General features: G+C 39.8%; 2 protein-coding genes across 5 annotated transcripts; both read right to left on the reverse strand.

Annotated features, from left to right (window-relative positions):
- On the reverse strand, positions 1-5,836 carry LOC118453933 (complement factor H-related protein 1-like). 3 transcript variants are annotated; one of them, XM_087832371.1, is made up of 8 exons: positions 5,711-5,836; positions 5,438-5,629; positions 3,457-3,645; positions 2,168-2,224; positions 1,747-1,908; positions 1,493-1,654; positions 396-424; positions 1-285 (listed from the first exon to the last, which is right to left on the reverse strand). In XM_087832371.1, exons 1-8 carry the CDS (start codon positions 5,763-5,765, stop codon positions 256-258), a joined length of 876 nt encoding a protein of 291 aa, XP_087688497.1. In that variant the 5' UTR covers positions 5,766-5,836; the 3' UTR covers positions 1-255. The 3 variants fall into 3 exon arrangements, with proteins under 3 accessions (XP_087688497.1, XP_087688498.1, XP_087688496.1); XM_087832372.1 differs by having other exon boundaries at positions 2-288; positions 5,438-5,624; positions 5,711-5,775; XM_087832370.1 differs by having other exon boundaries at positions 4-288.
- A 2,996-nt stretch (positions 5,837-8,832) lies between these two features.
- On the reverse strand, positions 8,833-16,976 carry LOC102796335 (complement receptor type 2-like). Of its 2 annotated transcripts, XM_087832029.1 has the most exons (15): positions 16,868-16,976; positions 16,576-16,764; positions 15,885-16,061; positions 15,616-15,795; positions 14,825-14,887; positions 14,702-14,743; positions 14,245-14,307; positions 14,101-14,127; positions 13,715-13,777; positions 13,571-13,597; positions 13,410-13,466; positions 12,999-13,160; positions 9,804-9,965; positions 9,167-9,195; positions 8,833-9,059 (listed from the first exon to the last, which is right to left on the reverse strand). In XM_087832029.1, the coding sequence occupies exons 1-15, from the start codon at positions 16,923-16,925 to the stop codon at positions 9,027-9,029; spliced, it is 1,332 nt and encodes a 443-aa protein (XP_087688155.1). In that variant the 5' UTR covers positions 16,926-16,976; the 3' UTR covers positions 8,833-9,026. The 2 variants fall into 2 exon arrangements, with proteins under 2 accessions (XP_087688155.1, XP_087688156.1); XM_087832030.1 differs by lacking the exons at positions 8,833-9,059; positions 9,167-9,195; positions 9,804-9,965 and adding an exon at positions 12,875-12,926 and having other exon boundaries at positions 16,868-16,975.
- Between the last annotated feature and the right edge of the window lie 925 nt (positions 16,977-17,901).

Consider the following 17,901-nt stretch of genomic DNA (forward strand, 5'->3'; position numbering starts at 1 on the left):
TGCATAATAAAAGAACAGTTCTACACAGTTAGTAGACAAAGCAATACAAAGACGTCTCTGATGATGAAACATTTTATTCAGACCTCAGCCAGCCATCGACACTTTATGGATTCAGTGTGCACATCATGTATTGAGTGCATGAAAAGTTCAAATCATTTATGGACAGTTTGGTGTTTAAAGAACAATCAGCCCCAAAACTGTACAAAGAAAAGAAACATGTTTTGTTGTTGCTCTGCAGGTTCTGGTTGAAGTGTTTCAGAGAGCTTCTCTGAGTTCATAGCAAGACTTCTGATTAAAACACAAACAAACAATCAACAGCTGAGTAAAAAACATCAAGCACATCAATTTCAAAGAAACTATATTTGTTTGAAAATAAATCAAAGAATAACACTTACATCATTTTGAAGTTCAAATGCATTACAACCTAAACAAGAAGCAGATAGTTTGTCAGTTAGCAGCTCAGATCCATAAACTTTATCAGTAAAGACTGATTCACTGCATTCAAAGATAAACCTACAGAGGAAAATCCTCTCTGTTCTTAAAGAGCCAGACTGCTTTTATTCCTCATGTTTTACTTTTATTCCATATTAACATTTGTTGAAGTTACTTCATTGTGTGTTTTGTAACCATAACAAACTGTTTTGTGTTGATTTGGGGGCAACTGGAACAAGTGTGGATGCTGCACACTAAATCACTTTGTTTCTGTGATAAAGAGTGAATCTCCTGCTTTGTGTGATGTGCTGGGACGAAGGCAGATAGATGAGTTTGGCTGTTGTAAGCTGGGGACAACTCTACATACTACAACTATTAAATCCAGTTCTTTGTATTCTTTAACGGCCAAAAAAGACACAGCTCAAAGTGGTCTAACTCAAAAAATTATCTTTAATTTTACATATTCCGGAAAAGGGAGACTTAGCACAGAAACGCCTGCTCAAATCTGAAAAAACAGCAGCCAGTCTTGCTATATATTTTTGCAGCACTTCACACAGTTTCGATACAAACAACTCCTTATATGGTACAAGTTCCTCTTTTCTTTGTGTCTTACTTCCTGTGCAGCTTGCAATAACTTCCCCTTTCTGAGGTCTGTTGCCAGGGCAACCTGTCACCCTTTGTCTGAACTTAGTTTCACTCTCTGTCTGCTCCTCATATACTGCAGAAACTTGCAGTTTCCTGTCAGCCTGTGACCTAGTCAAGTCTGGGCCTCTCATAAAACAATCTAATCAGAAAATAAACATTAAGAATATATATTTATTTCTTAACACAACATGAAGTGAATGTGTCATTCCTATAGACAAACATCAGCTGCAGCTTTTAACAAATCAGCAATGCTATTTCAGTATGTTCCTGTGTGGGGAATTTTTATTTATTTATTTTTCTTTCACTATTCCTCTTGTTTGTGTATCAGGTCCCAGAAAAGACATTTTCATACATGATTGCTGCTAAAGGAAAATAGAAACTGAAAGAGTTAAAATGTAAAGAGATAAATACTTACATCTGGCCAAATATATTCTTCTGTTAGCACACTGAAAATGAATATATCTGTCTCTGTCAGTACAAAAAAAATATTTTTTTTCCCCTTCCCGCATGTATTCAGGTTGAGCTGCTGCAAGACCATAACCAGCATATCTAGCAGGATCCACCACACAGAACGCTTCTGCAAAAACAACAACAAGTAAAAACAAACATAAGTAGAATTTTTAAGAACATTTTTAATAAACGTTTGGAGTGAAAAAATTTTTTTAATACCTTCACAGGTGGGCAGTTTGGACCAGCTACCATCACCGTAACAACTCACAGTGTCTGGACCAGCTAGTTTGTAAAAGCCATTACACTGGTATTTCAAATACATTGGACCTTCTTCCACAACTGCAGCATTTTCAATGTATGGGTGGGCTCCACATGACTGAACTAAAATAAAAGAAAGTGAGTGTAAATAAATGATCATTGTGTACTCAGCTGTTTAGTTTTCCAAATCTATGAATTCCTGTACAACTTAGCCAACCAATCAAAATTAGTCATTTTTGCAGTAATCAACAATTCATTTATTCATTAACACTGGCTTCTAACTCCAACCAGCTGCTTGTTGTCATTCAAAAAACTAAATTGAATATATAAACTGAATTTGATGTATATGCTGATTAAGTGGAAAAGGTTGTGAGCAACTTACTGTTTATTGGTATAAGACTGTTGTCTCTGTTATTTGAGTCAGAGATGGTAGAAGATCCTGCAGGATACAGAGCAGATAACGCACATATACACATCAGTCAGCTTCACTTTATAAACTTCTTTGACTTATAAATCAGTCCTGCTGCCAGCTGTACCTCCCTGATATGTGATCACAGTGAATCATCTTGTCCCCAGTATCCTCTTCTGTCACAACACCCCTCTACATCTCCTCTTGCACCACATCCATGAGCTGAGGTCTTTCTCTTTTCTTCCTGCTTGGCAGCTCCATCTTCAACATCCTCTGTCCAATATCTTCACTATCCCTCCTCTGCACATGTCCAAACCATCTCAGCCTTGCATCTTTGACTTTATGTCCTAACTGAACAACCTGAGCTGATGGACTCATCTCTAATCTTGTTCCTGGTCACTCCTGATGAAAATCCACTCTGATGCCACTTCCACTTCCTGCCTTTTTATCAGCGCCACCATCTTTAAACCACACCTCAGAGCTGGTTTCACAGTTCACCTCAGACAGTCATCTCCACCCACTCCACCCTGCATGCACTCTTCTTCTTATTTTGTGCACGGTCTGTTACTTTGGTTGACCCAAGGTATCTCTACTACTACTTCTGCTCCTTGCATCTTCACTTTTCCACCTGCATTATCAGTTCCTTTCTTGGCTCTGTATCGTCTGCTTTCTCTGGATCCACAAAGACACAGTGTAACTCCTTCTGACCTTTTCTATACTTCTCTATCAGCACTTTCAAAGTAAACAATCTTTCTTGGCATGAAGCCGTGTTGCTGTTCACTGATAGCCACCTCTCTTTTTAACCTAGCTTCACTCTTTCCCACAGCTTCATGGTTTGGCTCATCAGCTTTATACCTCTATAGTTTCTGCACCCTTGTCACCGAAAATTAACCAACGATTTGCAAGTCTTGTTTGTCAGTCAAAATAAAGAAAGATGTGTGAATGAGTATTTTCAAAATATTGTTATAAGTTATGTATATATATATATATATATACATATATATATATATATATATATATATATATATATATATATATATATATATATATATATATATATATTATAAAGAGAATAAATACATGTTTTAATGCTTCCTCTGCCTGCAGGTTGAGAGGAGTTATTGTTACAAACTTGTCAATAATGGTGCTTAAATGCTCTTCTGTGAAGATCAACTCACACCATTGATCTGTACTACATGGCTATTGTATTATTATAACATTATGTTATAGTGTGTCAAGAATTCTAATTCATGTCCACTTACTGCAGGTCGGGCCTTGTGTCCAGCTTCCTTGTGTACAAACAGATTTTTTGTTGTGTGCTCCCTCTGCAGTGTATCCATCCTCACACTCATACTGCACTTCTGAACCTGCAGCAAACACTTCCTGGTAGTCCTGATGAACGATGACTGCATGGGGGATTTTAGGAGGCACGCTGCACGCATTCATGCTTTCTGTAAAATTAGATTTAGACTTTATTAATCCCAGAGCAGGGCCGTTTGTTTGTAGCTTATTCACAGGATCAAACCCACAAAACCTACAGTCCTTAAACACTAATCATAAAAACTTTTGCGTGTTGAGTCATGGATCAAAGAACAGTGAGGACCTGAAAACAAAAACTACATAAAATGCCTTTATTAACAGCATTGGTCTCAAATTTGTTCTGTGTTGTTCAGTATTCATTTTGTTGACCAATAATTTTCATCATAGTGTGCAGACTGTGGTGTCTAACCGGATACTTACAGATACTTTACAGTTAATCCAAAATACTGCAGCAAGGGTACTATCAGGGACTAGAAAGAACCATCATACTTCTCCTGTATCATCTTCACTTTATTGGCTCCTTTAAAATGCAGAATTAAATTTGAAACTCCTCTCCTCACATACTAGATTTAGGCTGCTGGAGAATTTCATGTGATGTGAACTTTTATTCTTTTGTCACCACTTTCCGCTCCCTGTTCCTGCTGTAAGTACTAAATCTTTTGTTTTTTCTCTCATTGTCCTCGTCTCTTTATGTCGTCTTTTCTTCTCTCCCCCCACCATTCCAGTAAAATAATGAATTCTTCCTTCCCAAGTCTTGTGTTAGGTGATACTAACATGTCAATATGGCCACAATTTCTAAAGAATGTTTGCCGCACCTTATTATTTTTTAAACGAGGTGAATTATCTTTAATATTTCACATAGGTTTCAATCAGATTCTGAAAAATCAGCAATGTTGGAATTTTCTTTTGATTCTGGCATGTAATCAATATTATATTCTTTTAAAAGTTAACATAAAATGTAGTCTTTGTGACAGTCATAGAAACAGTCATAATTCTGACAGTTATATCTTTATCTTTATCTCCTGATCAGTGAGGACACTCTATCACACTGACAGTAAAAACAGTGTCACGGTCCTGGGTCAGTGACCCAGTGTTTTGAGTTTCTTGTGCCTCTGAGTTTTTTGTATTATGTTCTTAGTTCTCTTTGTTGTCCCAGCTTATTCTTTAGTGTAGTGTCTTAGTTCGGTTTTCTTGTATTCTGTTTAGTTCTCTGAGTATTTAGTAGCTGCCCTCTGTGTCTCTTTGTTGTTGGTGTTGTCTGTGTTTCTTAGTTGCTCTGTCTCCCCTAGTCTAGTTTGCGTCTGTGCTACTTCCTGTTTTACTTTGAAGGTCTGTGTCTCATGTGAGTGTATCCTACTTTGCTTCCTTGTCTCGTCAGTTCTGATTTCTCCCAGCTGTGCTCTCCTTCTGTGACTCATTCCCCTCGTTACTTCCCAGTGTATTTAAACCCTGTGTTTCTCTGAGTCAGTGTCGCGTCGTCACTGCTGTGTGGATCTCCCTGTAAGTTTTAGGTAGTTTAGTTTAGTTTGGTTTGGTTTGTATGTTTTTTCCTGCCAGCCAATAAAGCTGTGACTTTGAGATAACACCTTGAGTCTGAGCGCCTGCATTTTGGGTCCTACTCCTGCCTGCCACACAGCCTAAAACAGACAAAAAACAGGCTCATTGTGTCTGTGTAGGTTCTCAGTCATCCAGGTTATGGCAGTTTAAGGAGCTTGGAAAGAAGGCGACCAGATTTCTTTACGTTAGTGAAACACATAAAAAAAAATCTGACACATTAAAATTTTAAACTGATATTGGCATTAAATTAAAAGTCACATAAAGTAAAAAGGAGTTCATTCTAACTTACTGTCTAATGAAATCTGTGCAAAAGTATTTCAACCAAGACAAACAAGAAAAGAAAGAAGAGCTATTGGCAGGACTTACCTATACACTGTGGCTGATGAGACCATTTTCCATTGTGACATGTGCTGGTTGCCCACCAACCCTTCATTGCTAGCGTACGTCCTTCGTTGCAGGTGTAGCTCAGCTTGGTGCCCTGAGAGTAAGTCTCTTGCTTTGGGGCAAAGAAGCCACCGTCCAGTGTGGGAGCATCACAGGCCTGTGTGGTGCTCTGTGCTGAAACACAACAATGAAGTAAGAGCAAAACATTATCAACCAGTGTAAATGTTTTTCTGTGAAGTTACTTGTTGTTCTCACCATGCAGCACTCCAGGAAACCAAAGAAGAGCAAATGCAAAATATTTGATGCACATTTTTAAATCGTCCAACGACAAAGCAGCACCAGCAGTTAAAGGTAATCCACATGAGAACCAGCTACTTATCACAACTGTCACCCAAATGTTTGTGCAATCACCTTGGCCCTTCCAATTTTGTGGGATGGAAAAAAGTTCGTACACATTCAAAACAACTTTTGAGAAAGAACGTGGAAAAAAAATACTGTTTTCCCACAAACGTTTACTCAAATATGTGGTCACATTTTTTTTTTTTTTATTGAGGTTCTTTTTAAACATGAAGAAAAGAAATATGGGAAAAATCTCAGCAACATCTATTTTTCATTGATTTTATTCATTACACATTGGTTCGTATGTTTGGAGCAGTTCTGAGCATTTTCCCTGAAGCCAACAAGAATCATTTACTTTGAAACATCAAATCAATGAAACTATTTACAGTCCAAATTTCAAAGTCACTTCCCGGACTCGATGAATCAGAGGCTGTATGTTTGACCTGATTGTGCAGTTTATTCAGCTGCTTCTTAAAGTATATCTAACATTGCTAACATTTTTATGGTTTCCATCAAAGTTTACACACTACTTCAAATGACTGTAAGAAACATATATCTGTGTAGTAAGAAGCAATGATAATGTGGGTGATATATTCACTGTGTACATGACTCTAATGTGAGGATTAATGCAAGAAGTCAAAGTGATGTAGTTGAACCTTGGTGAGGTAAATAAAGTCACATTACTCCACCATTTTATTTTAAGCGAGCATCATTAAATTGCTAGGCTAGCATCGTGGTGAATGGAGATGTAAGACTGGACTCATATTCTCTGCTCTAATACATCCCAAAGGTGTTCTGTCAGATTGAGGTCATGACTGTGAAGGTCAAAGTTGCTCATCTATGTCTTTATGGACCTTGCTTTCTGCACTGGTGCGCAGTCCTGTTCGAATAAGAAGCCTGTTCCATGAAACCTCTACGTGCTGTTCTTGAGCTGATCTAAAGGTTGGAGGTCTGTAACGATAAACTCTACAGAAAGTTGGTGACCTCTGCTGACTGTGTGCCTCAGCATTTGCTGACCCCTTTTGTGTTTTTTACGTGGTCTACCACTTTGTGGTTGAGTTGCTGTTGTTCCCAGTTGTTCCTAATTGTTGAATCATGAATCTGAACTCAACTGAGAAGTGAGACCTGAAGTTCTTAAGATGTTGTTCTGGGTTCTCGTGTGACTTCCTGCAAGGAACAGAAAAACAGAGGGGAACGGGGACAGTGAGAAAGGACACTTAAAAAGAAAAAAAAATCTCCCGGATCACCTGTTGAGAGAAAAAGAAAGAAAAAAGAGAACAACATAATAAACACAGCACTATTAAATTAATCTAGCTAACAGTAAATAAGAGTAAATACTAAATGTTGAATGTTGTTGTGCAGCACACAGGACTGACAGTGCACAATGTGCTTTGAGGTAGCAGCCAAGAAAGGTGTAGTTTGTGTCTGTGAACACCTGTGTGGATCAGCACACTTGCATTCAAAAGGTTTCTCCATGTAATGATCTGCTAGAGGGTGTGGGAAGCCATAGACCCGTCCCCCAGGGCATGAAGCAGGTATGGAGTAGATCCAGGCCCCAGATATCCAGAGGTCCCAGAGTGCGAGAGCCCAAGGAGGACCACTGGAGCGGCATCCGTGCCACCCTCCTGCGAAAAGCTGAGGAGAGCCCCAGACGAGGGGTCACCCAGCAGCCACGGAGTGGAAGTCAGAGGGGGCTGCAGTGGTGTGCCCGCAGGCTCTGCCGGAGTGAACTGAGGCACAGGTCCAGAGGCCAGAGGCCTGAGGGCCCCCACAGCCCAGAAGAGGCCTGGCCAAGTTACGAGCGGCAGGCCGGTACATACCTGAGCGCCCAGCCCCAGACACCAATAACCACCAAATTGGATTAAATCTTTCCAGTGAAGGTTCATCCGTTTCTCAAATTCTAGACAAACCTTTTCTAGAAGAAACAGCTGAGAAACAAACTCACTGACATCTGTTTCTCAGCTGTTTCATCAGATCAGGACATGACATGTTTCTTGTCAGCCAGGTTCTATTTCAGTGATTTCTCGACCTGGTAGTAATCAGGTAAGCAGGCTGTGGCTTCTTGAAACTGAACTCACCTTTTGTGGTTAAAATGTGGTTAATTACTGTTGCATGGTTTAACAAGAGGAGCAATTACTTTTTCACACAGGGGCAGATAGATTTGAATAGCTTTATATCCCTTAATAAATGAAATCATCATTTACAAGCTGGATTTTGTATTTATTCAGGTTTGTTTGTTGAATATTACAAAAAAACCAAAAATACTTCGTCAAACCACTGTTCCTGCTTTTTTTTTAACAATACAGTAATCCAGGGTTTACTCTAATAAAATGTAACCTGAGTCTAAGAAATCATTGTCCTGTTAACATAAATTACAAATTGTAAATTCATGTCAAAAGTGTTGGGAAAGTGGTTTTGTTATGACTTCTTCTCAAATGAGATACAGCAACTATTTCAGTCAGACTTCAGAGCTTTTCATGTTACTGAAAAAGATTTGTTGAAGGTGATCGATTATTTGTCACATTAGATTCAGGAGATATCACAGCCCTCATTCTTTTGGACATTAGCTGCTTTCTGCTTTTGATATTGTGAATCACAAGAATCTTTGGGCTTGGCTCAAATGCTGGGTTGTACGTTTCTTGGACCAGGACACCGAATGAGGGTTTTTGTGCCGTCACAGACTGTTTGAAAATGTCAACCTGTGAGAACTGTTAACTGTGTAACAGTGGATCAGTGTGTGTATGACACGTTTCTCTGTGATCCTGGAGTGCATCAACTCATCATCACCTCATCTGTAAAAATGAGTTCAGCCAACCTTCAGATGAAGCTGTTTTCTGCAGCTTGTATCCACAATCTCATTCTCTTGGTCACTAACCAAAGCCAACACCATCATGAAGTAAAACAAATCAATAAACTTGAGCTTGCGTGCTTACTATAATGTTTCCGTTATTGTTATTTATTGAACAACATTTTGATGTGCATAATAAAAGAACTTTTCTACACAGTTAGTAGACAAAGCAAAACAAAGGCGTCTCTGATGATGAAACATTTTATTCAGACCTCAGCGAGCCATCGACACTTTATGGATTCAGTGTGCACATCATGTATTGAGTGCATGAAAAGGTCAAATCATTTATGGACAGTTTGGTGTTTAAAGAACAATCAGCCCCAAAACTGTACAAAGAAAAGAAACATGTTTTGTTGTTGCTCTGCAGGTTCTGGTTGAAGTGTTTCAGACAGCTTCCCTGAGTTCATAGCAAGACCTCTGATTAAAACACAAACAAACAAACAACAGCTGAGTGAAAAACATCAAGCACATTTATTTCAAAGACACTATATTTGTTTGAAAATAAATCAAAGAATAACACTTACATAATTTTGAAATTCATATCCATTACAACCTAAACAAGAAGCAGATAGTTTGTCAGTTAGAAGCTCAGATTCATAAACTTTATCAGTGAAGACTGATTCACTGCATTCAAAGATAAACCTACAGAGGAAAATCCTCTCTGTTCTTAAAGAGCCAGACTGCTTTTATTCCTCATGTTTTACTTTTATTCCATATTAACATTTGTTGAAGTTACTTCATTGTGTGTTTTGTAACCATAACAAACTGTTTTGTGGTGATTTGGGGACAACTGGAACAAGTGTGGATGCTGCACCCTAAATCACTTTGTTCCTGTGATAAAGAGTGAATCTCCGGCTTTGTGTGATGTGCTGGGACAAAGGCAGATAGATGAGTTTGGCTGTTGGAAGCTGGGGACAACTCTACATAATACAACATGAAGTGGATGTGTCATTCCTATAGACAAACATCAGCTGCAGCTTTTAACAAATCAGCAATGCTATTTCAGTATGTTCCTGTGTGGGAAATGTTTATTTTTTTATTTTTCTTTCACTATTCCTCTCGTTTGTGTATCAGGTCCCAGAGAAGAAATTTTCATACATGGTTGCTGCTAAAGGAAAATAGAAACTGAAAGAGTTAAAATGTAAAGAGATAAATACTTACATCTGCTCAAATATATTCTTCTGTTAGCACACCGAACATAAATATATCTGTCTCTTTGGGTACAAGAAAAATGTTTTTCTTCTCCTTCCCGCATGTATTCAGGTTGAGCTGCTGCAAGACCATAACCAGCATATCTAGCAGGATCCACCACACAGAACGCTTCTGCAAAAACAACAACAAGTAAAAACAAACATAAGAAGAGTCAAAGGAGCTTGCAAAGAAAAGCATCTGGAATTCTTTAAGTTGCTTGAAGACGTTTCACCTCTCATCCAAGAAGCTTCTTCAGTTCTAAGGTCAAATGACGGAGAGTCCCAGATTTAAACCCAGTGGGAGTATCCCCCCAAAGAGGGACAAAAGGACCCCCTTTGACTACGATGACCTGGATGACTGAGAACCTTCACAGACATATTGCCGTACATTTTGGGAGGAACACCCTTCAACTGGTGCAGGAGTATGAAAGGGAATCAAGGAAACTAGCGGATTATAGGAACCATCTCCATTTCAACCTAAGATGTAGACAAAGCAGAGTTGTTCCTAAGAGCCTGCGCCTTGGATCCACTGTCAGGGGATACAGAGCAGACTTGATTCTACAGAGAGCACAAAGTCAGCTTTTAAGTGAAAGGATAAGACAGGTCCATTTCACTATAGATGCCCTCCAGATCAAGATTAGCCAGACTCTGCAGGAACTGGAAACCCTTCCACCCTCTCCAATCTTAGAAGAGGTTTACAAGTTTGTGGACTTGTAGGCTCAGTGGGCCCAACACTCAAAAGGAAAAGAAAGACAACGCAGGAAATTTAACACCTTGCTTTGAAAAACACACACTCCTCATTCTGAACCTACACAACTCAGGGAAGAAAACACACCTGAAGACAGTCAGGAGAAATGGGTAAAGAACTTTTCAGACTGGAATCTCACTGAACCTGAAAAGAGAGTATTAGCCAAAGGACTAAATGTTGCCATTTCCCCGCAACAGTTGCCCATAGTGGACCTCATCACAGCCACAGAAACCGCCATACGGATTAATAAATTATCACAGACAGAAGCAGAGCAAATCAGGATGAAAGTCTCAGCCACCCTCTCCAGTGCCAAAGTCCCTCCGTCCAACCTCACAATACAAGAAAAGAAGGCCGTCGCTTCCCTGAGCAAAGACCACAACATCACTGTTTTAACAGCTGATAAGGGAAGATGCACCGTGGTCCTAAACACTACAGATTACCATACAAAGATCACTACTCTCCTCAGTGACAACAATACCTACGACGCCTTAAAGCGAGACCCCACAAGCAGCTACAAAAAGAAAGTTATAGCTTGCCTTCAAGAATCATTGACCGCCTTACATATCACCGCCTTTATCCAGGGGATGCCATACCCTGCATTTACCAACTTCCTAAAATCCACAAGGAAGCTGTCCCACTCAGACCCATAGTCAGTAGCATAAACTCAGCCACTTATAACATTGCAAAACACCTTGCTACCATCCTTGCTCCTCTCGTGGGGAACACCCCACACCACATCAAGAACTCCACCGACTTCACTGACAAGGTCCAGAAACTTACCCTGGATCCAGATGAAACCATGGTGTCCTTTGATGTAGTCTCTCTCTTCACTTGCATACCCACCACGGAGGCAGTGGAGACTGTCAGAAAATGACTACAAGAAGACAAGACCAACTTCCCACCCGACCAGATCTGCACACTGTTAGACCTCTGCCTCACCACTACATACTTCAAATACAACGAAGGCTTCTACAGACAAAAACATGGCTGTGCCATGGGCTCCCCCGTGTCACCTATTGTAGCCAACCTTTACATGGAGGAAGTGGAAAGGAAGGCTCTTGGCTCTTTCAAAGGAAGAGTACCCAGCCACTGGTACAGATATGTAGACGACACCTGGGTCAAAATCAAGACACAAGAAGTGGAATCCTTCACTGCGCACATCAACGCTGTGGATAAAAACATCAAGTTCACCAGGGAAGACACAAAGGACGACTGTTTGCCTTTCCTGGACTGCCCTGTGCACATTGAAGAGAATGGCAACCTCAACATTTAAGTTTACCAGAAGCCCACACACACGGACCAGTACCTCCTCTTTGACTCCCATCACCCTCTGGAACACAAACTTGGAGTGATTAGGACCCTACACCACCGGGCAGAACATGTTCCCTCTAAGCCTGAAGGGAAAAAGAAGGAACACACACATGTAAAGGAATCACTTAAAACATGCGGTCATCCTAATTGGGCGTTTATAAAGTCAGCAAAGATGCACAGAAAAGAAGACCAGACACCAGCGAGGGAGGATAAGAAAGACGCAACAACATTGTCATCCCCTATGTAGCCGGTGTATCAGAAAAACTCAGGAGAGTTTTCTCCAAGCATGACATCCCGGTGCATTTCAGACCCAGCAACACACTCAGACAAAAACTGGTTCACCCGAAAGACAAAACTCCAAAACACAGACTTAACAATGTGGTGTATGCCGTACAGTGCAGCGAGGAATGCCCAGACCTCTACATTGGAGAGACCAAACAGCCACTTCACAAGCGCATGGCACAACACAGAAGAGCCACCTCCACAGGACAAGACTCAGCTGTCCATCTGCATCTAAAGGACAAAGGACACTCTTTCGAGGATGCCAATGTTCACATTTTGGACAGAGAGGACAGATGGTTTGAAAGAGGAGTGAAAGAAGCCATCTATGTCCACTGTGAGCGACCATCTTTGAACAGAGGCGGTGGTTTACGACACCAACTGTCTGCCATCTATAATCCAGTTTGAGTTCCCTCCCCAGACGCCTTAACGCCCACTCACATCCTGGGCCATCTGACCTCAGGAATTCGCATGATAGGGTGGGGCCAGGTTTCACAAAGAGCTCACCCGAAACCCTGGCTGATTGGGACCCACACCCAGTTTCACACCTTGGCTCATGTGATTAGAGGATCATCAGGGGGTCCTTTTGTCCCTCTGTGGGGGGAAACTACAACTGGGTTTAAATCTGGGACTCTCCACCATTTGACCTTAGAACTGAAGAAGCTTCTTGGATGAGAGGTGAAACGTCTTCAAGCAACTTAAAGAATTCCAGACGCTTTTCTTTGCAAGCTCCTTAGACTACGATGACCTGGATGACTGAGAACATTCACAGACAAACATAAGAAGATTTTTAATAAACTTTTGGAGTAAAAATTAATTTTCATATACCTTCACAGGTGGGTAGTTTGGACCAGCTACCATCACCGTAACAACTCACAGTGTCTGAACCAGCTAGTTTGTAAAAGCCATTACACTGGTATTTCAAATACATTGGACCTTCTGCCACAACTGCAGCATTTTCGATGTATGGGCGGGCTCCACATGACTGAACTAAAATAAAAGAAAGTGAGTGTAAATAAATGATCATTGTGTACTCAGCTGTTTAGTTTTCGTAATCTTTGAATTCCTGTACAACTTACCCACATGAATCATTATTGCAGTGATCAACAAGTTTTATTCATTCATTCATTAACGCTGGCTTCTTATTCCAATCCAGCTGCTTGTTGTCATTCAAAAAACTAAATTAAATATATAAACTGAATTTGATGTATATGCTGATTAAGTGGAAAAGCAACTTACTATTCACCAGCATGGGTCTACTGTCTCTGTTATTTGAGTCAGAGGTGCTAGAAGATCCTGCAGGATTCAGAGCAGATAACGCACATATACAGACAACAGATCAGTTAGCTTCACTTTATAAACTTCTTTGACTTATAAATGAGTCTTGCTGCCAGCTGTACCTCCCTGATGTCCAGTAGTTCCTCTGCCTGATGAGAACAGATAACTCATTAGTTATATGGTACATGCTGCATAGATTTCATAGAAACATTGGACTGCAAGGCAAATACACACTCATTCATATCTGATTCATGTCTAAAACCTACCTCCACCTGAAGGTTGTCCCCCACTGACAGCAGGGTCATGCTGTCCTCTGCCCGTTCCTCCCCCTGGTTGGTGACAAGAAAACATGTTAGGTATTAATCACATACAGATTACATCATGTTAATCTGGTCATTTAAAAATCTGTTTTGTTTAGATTGTTTCCTTCACTGTAAAACAAAATAAAAAATCAGTCAAATCTATTGTTTGGCATGATTTATTCAGGTATCCACATTTGTGTAAAACAGTGTTACTTTATATAAAGTATCACTTTATAATCTTGTTTGATTTTCACTTCTTTCTGATACAGAGTCATAATTTTCCCATCATGTTTTTGAAAAGGTAAAAAGTTTAAATTGTAAATCAGACTGCATCCCGCTGCCAGCCGTACCTCCCTGATGTCCAGTAGTTCCTCTGCCTGATGAGAACAGATAACTCATTAGTTATGTGGTACATGCTGCATAGATTTCATAGAAACATTGGACTGCAAGGCAAATACACACTCATTCATATCTGATTCATGTCTAAAACCTACCTCCACCCGAAGGTTGTCCCCCACTGACAGCAGGGTCGTGCTGTCCTCTGCCCATTCCCCCCACTGGTTGGTGACAAGAAGAGGTCACAGCACAAACAGCAAAAGTTCATATTTTTAACCTACTCATTTAAGGTGTGAGTTTTATTCAGGTTTTCCTTCAGGTATCTATGTAAAAATGTAATGGGCTGGAAGCACGAAGGGCTGCTTTATTAAGATGGAGAGTAATGACATGATAATTTAGAGCTTCCTCAGATCTGTGATAAGGGTTGGGGTGAAAATTGAAGCCAAATAATCTGCAAAGTGTTTGAAATTTACTAGTTTCCGTTTTCTTTTTTTAATGCTTGCTTTGCAAGTCTTGTTTCTAAATCAAAAATGAGAGTCAAAAATAAACATCTGTGTCCAAAAATGCTGCAATGATCTGAGAGATGAGATGACTGAATTAATATGTTTCACTTACCCTCCGGTTGTTTACCACTGCCAGCTCCACTTTCTCTTCTGTCTAAAAGAAAAACATGCTTTAGATTTAAAGTCAACACAAACACAGAGATGAGGTGCACGAACAAAATGATTAAAAAAGTACCTCCCTCCTCAGGCTGGACGTTTGCGTCTGATGCAGGGGGTCCCTGATCTGCTGATGATTCGCCTGCAGAACCGAAGAAATTATTGAGACTATTCAGCTTAAAAGCAGCTTTAATGCTAACGTGCTCTGTCACATAAACTGTTGTTTACCTGCTGACTTGCAAATGAATTCAGAGCACAATTCAGGTAACAGTGGCAATCTTATCAGATTTATTCTCAAATTTTATACAAATTGTCAAACAAGACAAAAGTCCTACATCATTTCAGTTACTGCTGATAAAAAGGTGTGGTTGTCATCCTATATAAACTAAGCAGCCCATGTATTAAAAAAAAGAAGAAAAAAGTAAATCTGCCCTGTTACGATGCTAGCAGACTGTTGCCAAAGTAAAGTTTAATGTCTCTGAGACCTGGACTGCATTTATATAATTATATGGATTTTTATTTTTTCCACTTTCAATTTAGTGAGACCTTGTTGTATTTATTGGGAAGTTTTTGTTTTGTTTTTTTGGATTGCAGGGTTCATTTTTATTGTCATAAGCAGAAATAAATATTCTTGCAGGTCATTTGTCATTTTGCAACATTTGATCAACCTGCACCAGGAAAAGTAAACAAAAAGCTGTCCCAAAGTGCAACGGCAATTTCAAAAGCCAATAATTCAGTTTCTACACATGCTGTGCATGAATCTCTTCTGATTAATGTACATATAGAAACTGGTTCCTTATAAACTTTTGTAACATTGTTTTAGGTTTTAGAAAGGTGAGTAAAATTAAAGGGTATTTTTTACACACTTACTGCATGTTGGCCCTGCAGTCCATTGTCCACGTTCACAAACGATGATATCGTTGCCCTTTCGAGTATAACCTTCTTCACATTCATACTCCACTTTTGAACGTGCAGAAAACACCTCCTGGTATTGTTGAATTATGACTGCATGAGAGATTTGTGGAGGCTCACTGCATGAATCTCTCCTTCCTGTGAGGAACAAAAAAACCTGTCATTACAAGCCGACTGATGAAGGTGGTGAGAAAGTGATTTGTTTGTGTGGGATCTGGCAGACTTACTCTCACAGACAGGCAAAGGGCTCCAGGTTCCATTTCTACACGTGGGGCTACGGTTGCCTTTGAGTACATATGCATCGTCACATTGTACCAAAATAATTTCCTGTTCTTTGTACCAACCCTCTTCTGCTTTATCATATTTTCTATGAGGTATTGTTGGGGGGAGGCAGGCATTTTCATCTGAAGAAGATAAAAAACAACAAACTCGTTTGATGACTTTCTTTAAACTGTATTTTACTTGTTTTCATATTATTCTTGTCCTCTAATTGATTCAAGATTCTTTATTTGTCACATGCATAGTTATACGACTACAACACACAGTGAAATGTATCCTGACACGCTCCTCGACTGTTCTGATTTAGGACCCTGTTCTGTAAACAGAAGAAAGTAATATCACCCGTCAGACTCACACTAAGCTATCAAGCAAACATTGCTGGGTTTGGTATGCATTACATTACTGTGTAGTTTTAAATATTATACTACATATTAGAGTACAATTTAATAAAACAAATAACAAATAAGGATAATTTTTTATGGCTTCAAACTGAATGCATTACTTCTTTCATACAACAGCATCACTCCACATTGTTCTTTTAATGAACAGCTAACCGATGGTATTGAATAAAGTTCGCACTCCTGCAGATTTGTAGCGTCTAACCGAAACTAATTTGTTGAGATATTACTGAACACTTACCTATACACTGTGGTTTATGAACCCAATTCCCATTTTCACATCTGCTTGTCGCCCACCAACCCTCCACCACTGGTTTCCGTCCAGAATCACAAGCGTAAGTGAGCTCTGCTTTATTAAAGTAAGTCTCTTCATCAGGGACATAATAACCCCCATTCAGCACAGGAGCCCTGCAGACATTTTCATTTTGTGCTGAAAAAGTGATAAACAAGTAAGCAACTAGAGGAAAATGTACTTTTTTTAAAAATGTGTTTTTAAGTATGAAAATAGCAGGAAGTGAATTTAATATTCTTACCATGCGTCACTCCTGCAAACCAAATCAGAAGCACAAATCCAAGATAGCGCGCACACATCCTGTCAGGCGCTCAAATACTGCAGAGTAATGCAACAAACATGAGAGCGCAGAGACGAGATAAAATCAGAGGTGGTTAATAATTATTTAAGGAAATTCCCCCAAAATGTAACCATGCCTCTGGCATCATGCCGTACCTCTGCCCACATGCCCAAATGGAGCAAGCATCTAAAATCCAGTAAACTGGAGGGAAAAGTCAAACCTGTAGAGTTACATTTTTTCTTCCTTCAAATTGATTTCAGACGCACAGGAAAAGTGTACGAGGAGGAATGTACTGACCAGCATTGCAAAAATACTTGCTTCTGTACAATTATAGTTGCAGACTCTCTGTGCACCTTTAGTTTGAGCTTCTAATTTCTAATTTAATGCTGACTTTTGGTTTTATAACTGTAACGGCAGCGTGTCTGTGTGTGTTTGTATGTGTGTGTGTGTGTGTGTGTGTGTGTGGTGGGCTGGGTTACTCTATATATCGTCCAGGATTCAGCCTTGTTTGGAACAGCTCTCACAACAGTTTGTTTAGAGTGCGCATTTCAAAATGATTTCCCGGACTGCCGTGTTCAGAGGTCACTGTTTTGTTGTTTTGAAATACCAAACACAGCCAAGCCAAAGGTCAGGCTGGAGTAACACAGGTGAAAGGCAAAAAAAGTGAAAACATGTTATAAAATAAGGAGGAATAATGATTTAGGGTTAGATTATTACTGATGACTGTAATGCGATCCTTTAGTTTGTGTGTGATCACCATCTCCTGGATCTTCATGGGCTCTGCATTAAAGTGCTGGTGGGAAAATTGGATTTCTGGCTATAATTTCAAATGGCAAAGAAAACATAAAACATCCCATAAAAGAGCAAGAATTTTTAACAGTGAATATGTTGACATCATTTTGTGTCACGTGACATATGTAACGGTTGTCCTGCTTTGACCTTAGCCCTGCTCATTGGCTGCTTCTGCTCCAACAAATTCAACTGATGTCATCAAA

Source organism: Neolamprologus brichardi, chromosome 18 (assembly GCF_056152115.1).
Source record: "Neolamprologus brichardi isolate AB-2024 chromosome 18, ASM5615211v1, whole genome shotgun sequence".
Taxonomy (NCBI): Eukaryota; Metazoa; Chordata; class Actinopteri; order Cichliformes; family Cichlidae; genus Neolamprologus; species Neolamprologus brichardi.